This window comes from Mus caroli, unplaced genomic scaffold (assembly GCF_978045245.1).
Source record: "Mus caroli unplaced genomic scaffold, Mus_caroli_1 scaffold_3, whole genome shotgun sequence".
NCBI lineage: Eukaryota > Metazoa > Chordata > Mammalia > Rodentia > Muridae > Mus > Mus caroli.
The window spans coordinates 110,948,942-110,961,399 of record NW_028227258.1 but is presented as its reverse complement, the minus strand read 5'-3'; the positions used below and the strand labels follow the sequence as shown (position 1 = coordinate 110,961,399).

The window sequence follows — 12,458 nt, the reverse complement described above, 5'->3', positions numbered from 1 at the left end:
TCCTTCCTTTCTCCTTCCCTTCCTTTTCTTTCTTCCAGATTTATTATTCTGTACTCCAAGACGTTCTTGAACCCATGGTAGTTTAAGTGTCTTAGTTAGGATTTTTTTTTTTTTTTTTAAATATCTAAATACATTGTGGCTTTCTTCAGACAGGCCAGAAGAGGGCATCAGATCTCATTACAGATGGTTGTGAGCCACCATGTAGTTGCTGGGATTTGAACTCAGGATCTTTAAAAGAGCAGTCAGTGCTCTTAACCACTGAGACATCTTAGGATTTCTATTGTTGTAGTAAATATCACGATCAGAACCAGGTTGGAGAGGAAAGGGTTTGCTTCAGTTTACAGCTTTTGGGACTTATTTCTTCACTGAGGGAAGTAGGGTAGCAAACAACCTGAGGGCAGGAACTAAAGCCAGGGTCATGGAGGAGTGCTGGTGCCAGCCTGTTTCCAGAAGGCTCAGTCTAATGCTTATGGACCCTAGGACTACCTTCTGGGATTGGTACAACTGACAGTAGGCCCTGCTCTCCCACATCAGTCACTAATTCTGAAGAGTAACTATAGGCTTGCCCACAGTCTAGTCAGGTGGTGTTTATTTTCTCAACTGAGCCTTTCCTCCTCCAAATCACTCTAGGTGTGCCAGGTGGATGTAAAACTAGCCAGCTCAGCAGCACTTCCTCCATAGCCTCCCAAGTGCTGGGATTATATTCAGCCCAGCCCCTTTCCTTCTGTTTGAAGATTCAAGTAACTCTTTCAGAGTTTGGATGGTGGCTTTTATGTCTCTTTTAGTTCATGTACCCCTGATTTATTTATTGGAAAATGAATTTTTCTTTGTCTATGTTTTGCTGAGTATATTGCTTTATATATTATGTTTCTTTCCTTTCAGGTTTTTGTATGTTAATAGCTAGATGTAGAAATGGATTGTCCTTTCTGTTTACCATTAGCCACAGTGGCTAATTATTTTTTTCCACAGGAGACAGAGCTTCTCCATGTAATAGCCTTGACTTTTCTGGATTCACTTTGTAGACCAAACTGCCCTTGGAGCTCACAGTGCTGGGCGGCTAGTTATATTTTTAAGAAAGAAAAAGTCAGGGGCTGGCGAGCTGGCTCAGCATTTAAGAACACTGACTGCTCTTCCGAAGGTCCTGAGTTCAAATCCCAGCAACCACATGGTGGCTCACAACCATCCGTCATGAGATCTGACGCCCTCTTCTAGTGCTGTCTGGAGACAGCTACTGTGTACTTATTTATAATAATAAATAAATCTTTGGGCAGGAGGGAGCAGGGAACGAGTGAGCAGAGGTCCTAAAATTCAATTCCCAACAACCACATGAAGGCTTAACAACCATCTGTACAGCTAGCTACAGTGTACTCATATACATAAAATAAATAAATAAATCTTTAAAAAAGTTAAAAAAAAAAAGAAACAGAAATGGAAAGTCTAGATCAGTGGCTCTCAGCCTTCCTATGTTTAATACAGTTCCTCATGTTGTAGTGACCCCCAACCATACAGTTATTTTCATTACTGATATGAATTGTAATGTAAATAATATGCAGGATATCTGATATAAGACTCCGCGAATGGATCATTTGACTCACTAGTGGTTGAGAATTGCTGGTCTAGTTCTTTAGTTACAGTACAGTTCAAATCTTGTTCAGGGTATAGGTAATAATGCCTGTCCTACTGAACAGAGCAGGTAGAGAAACGTGTGTTGAGTACACTGTAGACACTAAAGACACTCCAGAAGAGGGCATCAGATCTCATTATGGATGGTTGAGAGTCACCCTGTGGTTGTTGGGAAGTGAACTCAGGACTTCTGGAAGAGCAGTCAATGATCTTAACCACTCCGCCATCTCTCCAACCCTGCTTCAGAACTTTCTAATGGGCCCTGTCTAGCTAATGGTTTGATGAAGGTTAGTTGGTAATTTTGGGGTGGGTGGTTGGTTGATTTCTTTCTTTTTCTTTCTTTTTGTAAGTGTAATCTGAGTGAGCCAAATCTATCAGTAGGCAAATACTATTATTTTAAAAGGTAAATTTTATTTCACATACTACTTGGTTTCTAAAAGTTTCAGCTTGCATGGAAAAACACAGTTTTTTTTCTATTCTATGTTACACTTTGGTTCTTTTCCCATTTTTCAAAAGATTAGACTGGTTCATTGCATCCTTCAAACTTGGCAAGTAATTTTATTTAAAAAAATATTCAGGTCCTCGTTACTTCTAAGTTTACAGTCGAGGGATTGAACTTTCTTGAGAAAGTTGTTCTGTGACTTCTGCTTGTGGACTGTGGCAGATACACCCATACACATACACTATAAATAGATAGATAGATAGATAAATATGTTTTAGAAGGAAACATTTAAGTATGCTTGATATTTTATTTCTTTAGTTTTCCGTGGCTCCATCTTGCATGTGCTGTGGTGGTGGGGATAACTTACTTGCTGACAGGATCTTGAGTGCTTACCTTGTGCACTGGAGATCAGGAGTCATTCTTCCCATAGAGTTCTGGCTTCACTAGTGGAATAGCCAACTGTGGAACTTGGGGTGTACATTGCTAGTAAGCTGGCCATTGTTTCTAGGTCTTAGATCAATTTTAACAGTACTTTACAAATGGCTTCATTGGTTTATCTTATGAGACTCCTTTAATTATCACCATTCCCTACAAATGGAAAAGAGGCTCAGTGACTTGACATGAAGGTGCCACACTTTGTTGCAGATCTATCAGATGGGGAGTTAGTGTGTTCCACTCCTATTATTTGTCCACTGAGCCACCTTTTATTAGGGAGAAAAAAGCAAATAGAGTTTGAAAGCCAATAGATCTCTGGTTTTAGAAACTTATATTTAAGGACTTTTTTTTTTTTTTTTGGTATGTGAGCTGTATATTTAAGTTTCACATATTAAAATTATATCTTGAATGTTGAACTAAAATATGGAAGAAATAACTTTGTTTGCCTTACTTGCTTTGGATATAGTTTTAAATTCAGCATAATATTAAGATCTAAAAATGTCACAAAAAATCAAAATGTCCAGATCTCACACACACACACACACACACACCCTAGACATTTAATTAAGCAGGCACAGTTTTCTTTTTACAATCTTACAATATGCAAGGTGTTATGCTTAAGTGTGCTTAAGAAAACATGCTTTGGTAGGTCTTAAATGTGCTTAGCTGTAGATTACAGCTAATTACATACAAAAACTACTTTATGATTGCTTCCCTTATAAATGGGGGGACCAGTATGGGGAAAGGAATATTCTCATAATGTTTGTAATATCTAATTTCGATTTCTTCATTCTTCCCTTTCAAGATGATGGAAAGGAGGAACCTCCAACCACATTACTTTGGGTCCAGTACTATTTGGCACAGCATTATGATAAAATTGGTCAGCCATCCATTGCTCTGGAATACATAAATACTGCTATTGAAAGTACACCAACATTGATAGAACTCTTTCTTGTAAAAGCTAAAATCTATAAGGTAAAAACCATTACCCCCTTTTCCTTATAAGGCTATAAGCTTATAAGCTTCTAGGTAGAGAAAGTAAAATATGAGAAATATCAGTTTGATTTTTTTTTCTTGGACTTGTCATAGCCACATTTATTTGCTCATTTATCAATAACTATACAAAATACACATATACAAAAGACTGTGTGTGAGAGAGAGAGAGACTGTGCACCTATGTGTGACTCTGCTGACAGTTCTTTACTGTGGTGTGTTTTCTGCTAACAGTCGAATGTGATCATGTGTAAGCACCTGATGTTAATAAAGTTAAACCATTTTATTTGGAGCGTACAGGTTACCATCTCCTGACTTAATTATTGAGCTAGGCATGAAAATCTCATGTCATATGTTCTAACATCTTTAAGTTGCCCGTTTTCTAATTTTTAGTATGCTTAGTAATCAAGCCTTTTATAAAAGGGGAGTTATTTACAAATCAATAATATATATTTAGAAAGAAAATAGAATTAAGTAGCATTCCCCTTTTGTTGACTGTACTGGGTATTAATCCAAATCTGGCCTCAAAAATGGGACTTCTTTTGCCTCAGCCTCCTAGGTTCTGGGATAACCAGTTTGTATCACCATTTTTTTACCCAGAACTTTAAAATCATTTTCTAAAATTATATTAATTTATTTTAAAGTAGGTGCCTTATGTGTGGGTATAAGTCAAAGGACAATTTATGAGAGTTACTTTTTCCTTTGTTGCATATGGATCTGTAGGTTTGAACAGATCATCAGGCGTGGTGGCAGTTTCTTTTTACCTGCTGAGCCTTCTTGCTTGCCACCCTTAATGTTTTAAAGCCATGTTTTCCTCAGTTTTGTGGCTTTGAGATAAATGAATTAGAATAGTGGGGGAACGTTCACTATTGCCTTTCTGACCTCTGGTTTGGCTTTTCTGCAAGGTGGTTTCCAGGAGAGTTCCGTCCAACCTCCCCTAGTACTGGAAGTAGAAATTCAAGCTACTACATGTGGCTTTTTAAAGGATTGTTGCTGGTCTTGAGTTAGAAGAACACTTTCTTTCATTTGTTTAATTTTAATTATTTTATGGATCATAAATTACCTAATATAGTAAAATTATCATACTTACTGGTTAATTTTGTTTTTGTACCTTGCAAGCATGCTGGGAATATTAAAGAAGCTGCCAGGTGGATGGATGAAGCCCAGGCCCTGGACACAGCAGACAGATTTATTAATTCCAAGTGTGCAAAATACATGTTAAAAGCCAATCTGATTAAAGAGGCTGAAGAAATGTGTTCCAAGTTTACGAGGGTTTGTATGGCTTATGTTTTTTGAGCATCAACACCATAATTGACTTTGTATACTTACCTTTTTTGAAGTTAATTCTTTTATGCTTATAGATATTTTACCTGCAGGTATGCCTGTCAACCATGTGTAGGCCTGGTATCCAAGAAGGCCAAAAGAGGCCATTGCATTTCCTTGAACTGGAATTAGGGACAGTTATGAGCAGCCATGTCAGTGCTGGAAATTGAACCTGGGCCATTTTTCCAGCCCCTAAAGTTTATTATCAATATTGCAATTGTCAGATATTAAATTACTGTTTTAGATAAAGAATATTCAACATTAGATAAAGTATTTTCTTTCTATATAGATGGACAATAGTCTGTCTGTCTGTCTTCCTTCTTTTTTTTTTTGTTTTTGTTTTTTTTTGTTTTTTGTTTTTTTTTTTTTTTGAGACAGGGTTTCTGTCCTGGAACTCACTCTGTTGACCAGGCTGGCCTCGAACTCAGAAATCTGCCTGCCTTTGCCTCTTAAGTGCTGGGATTAAAGGCTTGTGCCACCACTGCCTGGCTAGTTTTTTAAAATATATTTAATTTTATTTTATATGCATTGGTGCAAGGGTGTCAGATCCCTGAAATTAGTTATAGACAGTTGTGAGCTACCACGTGGGTGCTGGGGGTTGAACCCAGGTCCTCTAAAGAGCATCATGTCCTCAGAGCTATCACGGAGGCTCCTGGACAGTGGTTTTTAAAACTGGTTTGTAGCTGGGCGTGATGGTTCATGCTTTATCCTCATCATCACTTGGGAAGCAGAGGCAGGCAGGTTTACATAGTGAGTTTGTAGCTGCAGAAGTGCCAGGGCTACATAGAGAAATCTGTCTTGAAACCCAAAACAGTAAAACCAGCTTGTAACCATGTATGTTTGAAGGTTTTAGGGGTAAAGAGGACTAGTATTTGTTACTTATCTCTCATGTGCTGTTATTATGTTAATCCCTGCCACCCATATTGTAGACCTTTTGTGTAGTCATTTGCAAAATTATTATGTCTAGTGCTTAGAGTACTTAATTTTGAATCTGTTAATTAAAAAAAAAAAAAACCCCAAAAATTATTTCAAGAGACTTCTGATCAGTTGACTCTCTTCCTTTTTTAAATCTTATGGTAAAGTGATAAATTTGGTGTGAATTTTCTGTACCACTATGTGATTTTCATTAGGAAGGAACTTCAGCGGTAGAGAACCTGAATGAAATGCAGTGTATGTGGTTCCAGACAGAGTGTGCTCAGGCATACAAAGCAATGAACAAATTTGGTGAAGCACTTAAGAAATGTCATGAAATTGAGAGAGTAAGTACCTTATATATGTGAGCTGCTCATCTTGTTTGGTTAGATCTTGAAACCTTTGGGCTAAGTCTACACTCATTTTTAATTCATAGTATGTGATTTAACATTAATAATACATTTATATTTTATGAAACTGAAAATATTTTTAGTGTACTTTGAATTTTTGAATTGCTGCTGCTCATTCCTAATATATAAAATCCCATTAATTTTAGATTCCTAGGGTTTATTTAATTCATGCTCTTTCCCCTGATAAAGACTTAAGCTTTGAAGCTTTTCCTCAGTATTTCTATATTCCCTGAAATTTACTGTTTTCTTATAAAATCATTGTTTTTCAATCAGGTATGATAGTATATACTTGTAATCCCAGTACTTGAGAGGTAGAGGCAGAAAGCTCTGGATGTAAGACCTCTTACTAACAAGTGTTTGAAACTCAGGCTGGGCTGTATAAGACTCTGTATAAACACTGCCACTGGTGTCCCCAAAACAGAAATCATGGTTTTATTAGTCTCCTTTACTGTAGATTCATCTCTATTACTAGTGGTGAGATTTCTGTGTCTCTGTGTGTGTGTGTTTATACACAAACATAGCTTTATTATTATGTTGACATTTATAATAACAAATATAGAATATCCCTGTTTGGTTGAACTATGACATTGCTGATGCCTTTTTTTTTTTTTTCATTCCTTTTTTGCATTGCTGATTTCTTGACTTATTGACTACTTGATTTTTCATTGACATACCAACAGCATGTTGTATAGAGTTCAGATTTATAACCTCAAAAAACCCTACAAAATACTATGAGCTATATAATCCCTGCCATACATTTTCAAAATAAGATTTCCATGTGTAGTATATGTGCTAACTATATAGAATTGTCATATATACTAATTAGTGGATGGTTTGTCAGAATGATTTTAGTTAAATATGATTAAGAAAGAAATAAGTATAGCCATGAATATAGTTGAAATATTATCCTCTTTCCATTAAATTATTCATTTTCTCTTGTTCTTTGCTAACCAGTAGCTAACTGTATTTTTTTAGTTTTATATGCCAAATATAAAAATGACTAATTTTTGTTTTAATTTTTCATGCTAATGAAGCAGATATGTTTCAAGGCTTTGCTTTTATTATTTTCTTAGACAGTGCTATACTCCAGTGATAATAAAAAGATAATTTTGTTAGCATTTTATAGAAATCACCGATGACCAGTTTGACTTTCATACGTACTGTATGAGGAAGATCACCCTTAGATCATATGTGGACTTATTAAAACTAGAAGATGTACTTCGACAGCATCCATTTTACTTCAAAGCAGCGAGAATTGCTATTGAGATCTATTTGAAGCTTCATGACAACCCTCTGACAGATGAGAACAAAGAACACGAGGCTGATACAGGTATCCCATTCAAAGATGTATCAGTGTCTGCTCTCCTGTGTTTATAGGAACTTGTTGTCATGAATAATAAAGTTCCCTCAATCCCCAGAGATTTTATTGAGTATCTGTGTGGGAGATTGTTAGCCAAGGCTAGAAAAATGATAGGTATTTTGTGAATTTCTCTAAGCAACAAAAGGAAAACTACTTTTATGCTTTCAAAATAAGTTTCAAACATAGACATAATTTGGTATTTGAGTCTAATCTGAAAGTTTTGTTTGGGTGTGTGGGAGGTGACTAAGGATCCAATTCAGTACCTTCTTTTTAAATCAGGTACTCTGTTACTGAGCTACTTCCCCAGACAGGAATTTATTAATTTGTGGTTAGATGTTTGTACCAGACAACGCTTGAATTACCTAAGTTTCACATTTAATATTAGACTTATTCAGGTAACCATAGTATAACTGCTAGTAATGTATTTAGGTAGAACAGAAACTCTGCCTTAGTGTGTTGACTCTTTAGCTTGTTACTTTTAAAAAGAAACATTTATTTGGGGGGTTGTGCGTGTGCGTGCATGCATGCGCATGAATGCTGTGCTCAGAGTCATTTAGGGGTGTTTGCTTTCAGTTTCATTCCATTATCATCATGGTGGCAGGCATGGTAATGAAAAAATGGTTGAGAGCTATTTTCTGATTATTAGGCCCCAGGCAGAGAAAGAGGCTAGCTAGGATTTTGAGACTTTAGAGTCTTCCCCCAGTGATACACTTCCAACAAGGCCGTACCTCCTCATCCTCCTCAAATAATTCCACTTGAATGCACAAATATATGTGGATTTCTATTCAAGCTACCACACACACATACCCATAAAGTGAATTTCTGGAAGTTTTTAAGGTGGTTACAATGATTTATTTAGTTACCATGTTTATAATTCTGTTAACACTTACTGCCTACAGCAAACATGTCTGACAAAGAGTTAAAGAAACTGCGTAATAAACAAAGAAGAGCTCAAAAGAAAGCCCAGATAGAAGAAGAGAAAAAAAATGCAGAAAAGGAAAAGCAGCAGCGGAATCAGAAAAAGAAAAAGGATGATGATGACGAAGAAATTGGAGGCCCCAAAGAAGAGCTTATCCCTGAGAAACTGGCCAAGGTATTTCATATTCGTGCTTAGCACAAGTGAGTGCGTGCCACAGCAGGCTTTGCCATTGAAAACAATGTTCAGTCCCGTTTATGTATTTATTTGTGTGTTTTGTGCGTATGTGTATGTATGTGTGTGGCTGTGGGTGTGGAGTTAGAAGACAACTTGTGAAATTCCGGCTCACATAAGGCTACCCATCCGAGACCCTGTCTGGAAAGACACTTGAGTCTTTATTTTCTCAAATCCAGACTCTGACTTGTGGATTTCAACCATTGAGCCCAAACCTAAATACTCATTATTACATGAGTTATTTTGATTAGTAACCACTCTTTCTTTGTTCACAGGAAATTATTCCAATGTAATAATTGCGTTAAACTGATAGAATAAGCACATTTCTTTAGACTTTTAGTATCACCAATCACTTGAAATCTAAAATCATTTTCTTCATAGGATTATGTAAGAAAATTAAGATATGAAAAAAATGCATAGAGTTTGATTTGACTCTAACATGTGTATATTTACACATTTTTACAATATGTAACTCCTGGGACAGAAAAGTGTTTTCTGAGCTCCATACAAGTTAGAACTGTGCACCAGGCCTCCTTTAGAAGGGTTTCCTGAGTCTGGATTGTAGTGTTTTTGTACCAGACATCACAACATGGTGTAATGATTATGAGTAGCTTAGAGTTTTAGAAACGTGTGTTTTGGGTACTTGGTTTCTTTGAAAGGAATGCAGTAGAAGGAACCCCTGTCATAGATTGTTGCTTACTCCACAGAATTATTACTGCTAAGGAACATAAAATCTCTTCCTAGTGTAAGGACCTTAAAGATGCCCTCTCCAGCAGCATCCATACCTGTCTAGTAGTGTGTCAAGCCATCATAATTGTTGCGACATTCTAGTCTATTTTAAAATTAAAAGTAGCTGCCAAATCTGGGAAAATAGCCTAAAGTGTAGATATAGATGGGAAATTCAGTGATAATCAACTCATGATAGCATATGTATAAACAAAACCAAACCATTAAATCATTAGTAGTTCTGCCCATGGAGAAATGGAAGATGGCATGGGTTTACTTGGTAAGTTTAATACTCACTTGGTTAAGGATAAATCTGAAGTTTTGATGAAAGCATGTGGACTCACTCTAGCCCAGGCTATTCTCAGGTTTATAGAGTCCTCCTTTCCAAGACTCAAGTGCTAGGATTACAGGTATGAATCACCATACCTAGCATACAATTTTCAAATTTAAAAATTCCCTTGAATCTGTCTTCCAGCATAGTAACAAAAAATTTAAATTACTTGTTTCTCCAATTTATCATGGGGTAGTAATTGGTATTTGTGAATTCCTTCATGGACTTCTCATGTTTCTCTTTATACTTTCTAGGGCCATCAAGCTGTAGTGTTCTTTGTACATACATGATTATGTCTATGAGTATTTTCTTATGTGTTTGTCTGTGCACCACAAGAGTGCCTGGTACTGGCAGAGGTAAGAAGAGGGTGTTAGGTCCCCTAGAAGTGGAGTTACATATGGATGTAAGCTACCATTTGAATGCTGGGAACCAAACCTGAGTCCTCTGCAAGAACAGCAATTGCTATTAATTACTAGGCTATGTCTCCAGTGCCTAGCCAATCATTTTAAAATTACCCTTCCATAAGACTAGTACCTATTTAGTGACTGACAGCAGTCTGAACTCCAGTCCTAGGGCATCCCACACTCTTCTGGCTTCTAGGACACTGCACAAATGTGATGTACAGACACACAGACATATCAGCATACATAAAAATAAGATTAAAAAAAAACATTGAAGAGAGTTCTAGAGTTGAAAATTGTCTTTGTGTGGATTATGGAGGTTGAAATTTGATAGTGTATTTCTGAGTAACTGGTAAGTGCCTTTTTAAAAAAATTTTACCTTTGGCACAAGAAAACAGCATTTTAAATTAAGTTCATATTCTTCAAGAATCTTACATCCTTTTGTATAATGTCTTTTATTTTGTTAGGTTGAAACTCCATTGGAAGAAGCTATTAAGTTTTTAACACCGTTGAAGAACTTGGTGAAGAACAAGATAGAAACTCATCTTTTTGCCTTTGAGATTTACTTTAGGAAAGGTAGGATATTAGCATATAGTAGCCCTAATAAAACTGATGAGATTTCTTAGTGTTAGTGTCACCCATCACTGTTGCATTTCTTGGCAGATGCCAGTGCAGATCCCTCACAGCGATGCATTCTGTGCAGAGTGCCCCAGGGAAATACAGTAATGTATTTGGCCTCTTGAAGAACAGAGTCCTATGAGTAGATGCACACTGGCCCGGAGATAGAGTGATCACCTCATATGTGACTCAGTGAAAGAACTTAGGATTTTGTGGATAAACTTAGTATAAATATAAAGCTTAGAATAGTGGGTGACACAGTTAAGCATCAAATAATATTTAGGTGTTAGGAATTGATGCCATAAATAGGAAGGAACTAGCTGGATCTCAATGGATAGTTCATTATTCTGAAGGAAATGGTGTCTACTAAAGACACTACAAAGTGTCAGCAGTGTTGGTGTCTGTGTTGTGTAGAGGGGCCAGGTGGAAGATGAGTTAAAGACCTTGTCTTTCATATTTAGAGTGTTCAGCATATATGTATATAAGTAGATAACAAAACTTCCTATCACTGAATTGGTGTAACTCAGGTAGTTGGTTGGAAAAGTTTATTGAGGTAGAATGAATTGAAGTGAAAAGAAGCTGATTATTACTAAGATTAGACGAAGAGTGTTATACCAAAAAGTAGTGATTATGTAGCCAGGGATGTGGTTCATACTAATGTGAAGTGGAGGCTGGAAGGTGCAGCCCATGCGTTTAAGGCCAGCATGAGCAATACAGATAGATTGTAATGTAACTTTTAGTTTGAAATAGGATGCAAAACTTAGTATTAATTGTTTGTTTACTGCTACAAGTCCCTCTGTTACCCCAGCCAGCCTGAAACTCAGGTTAGACTTGAACTTGGCAGCTGTCGTCCTTCTGCCTTTGCTTCCTGAGTCTGGGATTACGGTTATATGTCAGCATGCCCAATCGTTAATATATTTGTGAAGGTATATAATACAGAAGCGGCTAGGTTGAAATATAACAGAATGTTTTTGGATAGGTTTTTTTTAAGTAGTTAAAATACCTTACTATATATTCCATTTTTCATAATTATAACTTTAAAAATAAGTATTAGAGTAATTTTTAAATGAATAACAGTTAACTCTACTTTTTTTTTGGTTGGGGGAGACAGAGTTTCACTGTGAGCTTAGAGAGGTCTTGCCTGCCTTTATCTCCTGAGTGCTGGAATTAACAGGATCGGCCACTCTGCCCTTTTGACCCAGCTCTTTCTAAAAGTAATTTTAGAGGGCCAGCTGGATGCTGGTACCCCTCACTCACATCAGGTACCCCTCACTCTGGACCATTGGGTTCCAACCCCAGAACCCATTTGGAAGAAGGAGTAAACTGACTTTTACAGTGTTCTCTGACTCCACAAGTGGACACAAAGTCAGTCAGTCAGTCAGTTCTTAGAGGCCAAATTAGCAACGGTTCCTGTAATCGCAGCAGGAAGCTTATGCTAGGCCCAACAAGTGAAAATCCCTGTCTAATAAACTGTAAATTAAAAAATGACAAGGTTTCTAGGTAGAATCCCCAAAGACACAGAAGTTACCCTGTGTAAAGGGGGCCTCAGCACCTTGCAGTGCTGCCTAGTAGTAGGCACTGATAAGAAGCATGGCAGGAATTCTAGTATTTTCTGAGTTTGGGGAGCATGGGAACAGGAATTGTTTTAGAAGAAGTTAGGGTTTTATACTTGGATATTTGAAGCATGATAACCAAATTAGGAAAGTCTCAACAAAGAGGTGACTGTCAAGAAGA

General features: G+C 36.9%; 1 protein-coding gene across 1 annotated transcript in view; it reads left to right on the top strand.

Annotated features, from left to right (window-relative positions):
- Naa15 (N-alpha-acetyltransferase 15, NatA auxiliary subunit) overlaps window positions 1–12,458 on the top strand; it is a 56,171-nt gene that overhangs the window by 33,121 nt on the left and 10,592 nt on the right. The window contains exons 11-16 of the mRNA XM_021158616.3: window positions 3,306–3,475; window positions 4,613–4,765; window positions 5,947–6,075; window positions 7,255–7,468; window positions 8,398–8,591; window positions 10,574–10,682. Coding sequence (XP_021014275.1) covers window positions 3,306–3,475; window positions 4,613–4,765; window positions 5,947–6,075; window positions 7,255–7,468; window positions 8,398–8,591; window positions 10,574–10,682 — 969 coding nt within the window. The remainder of the gene's footprint in view (window positions 1–3,305; window positions 3,476–4,612; window positions 4,766–5,946; window positions 6,076–7,254; window positions 7,469–8,397; window positions 8,592–10,573; window positions 10,683–12,458) is intronic.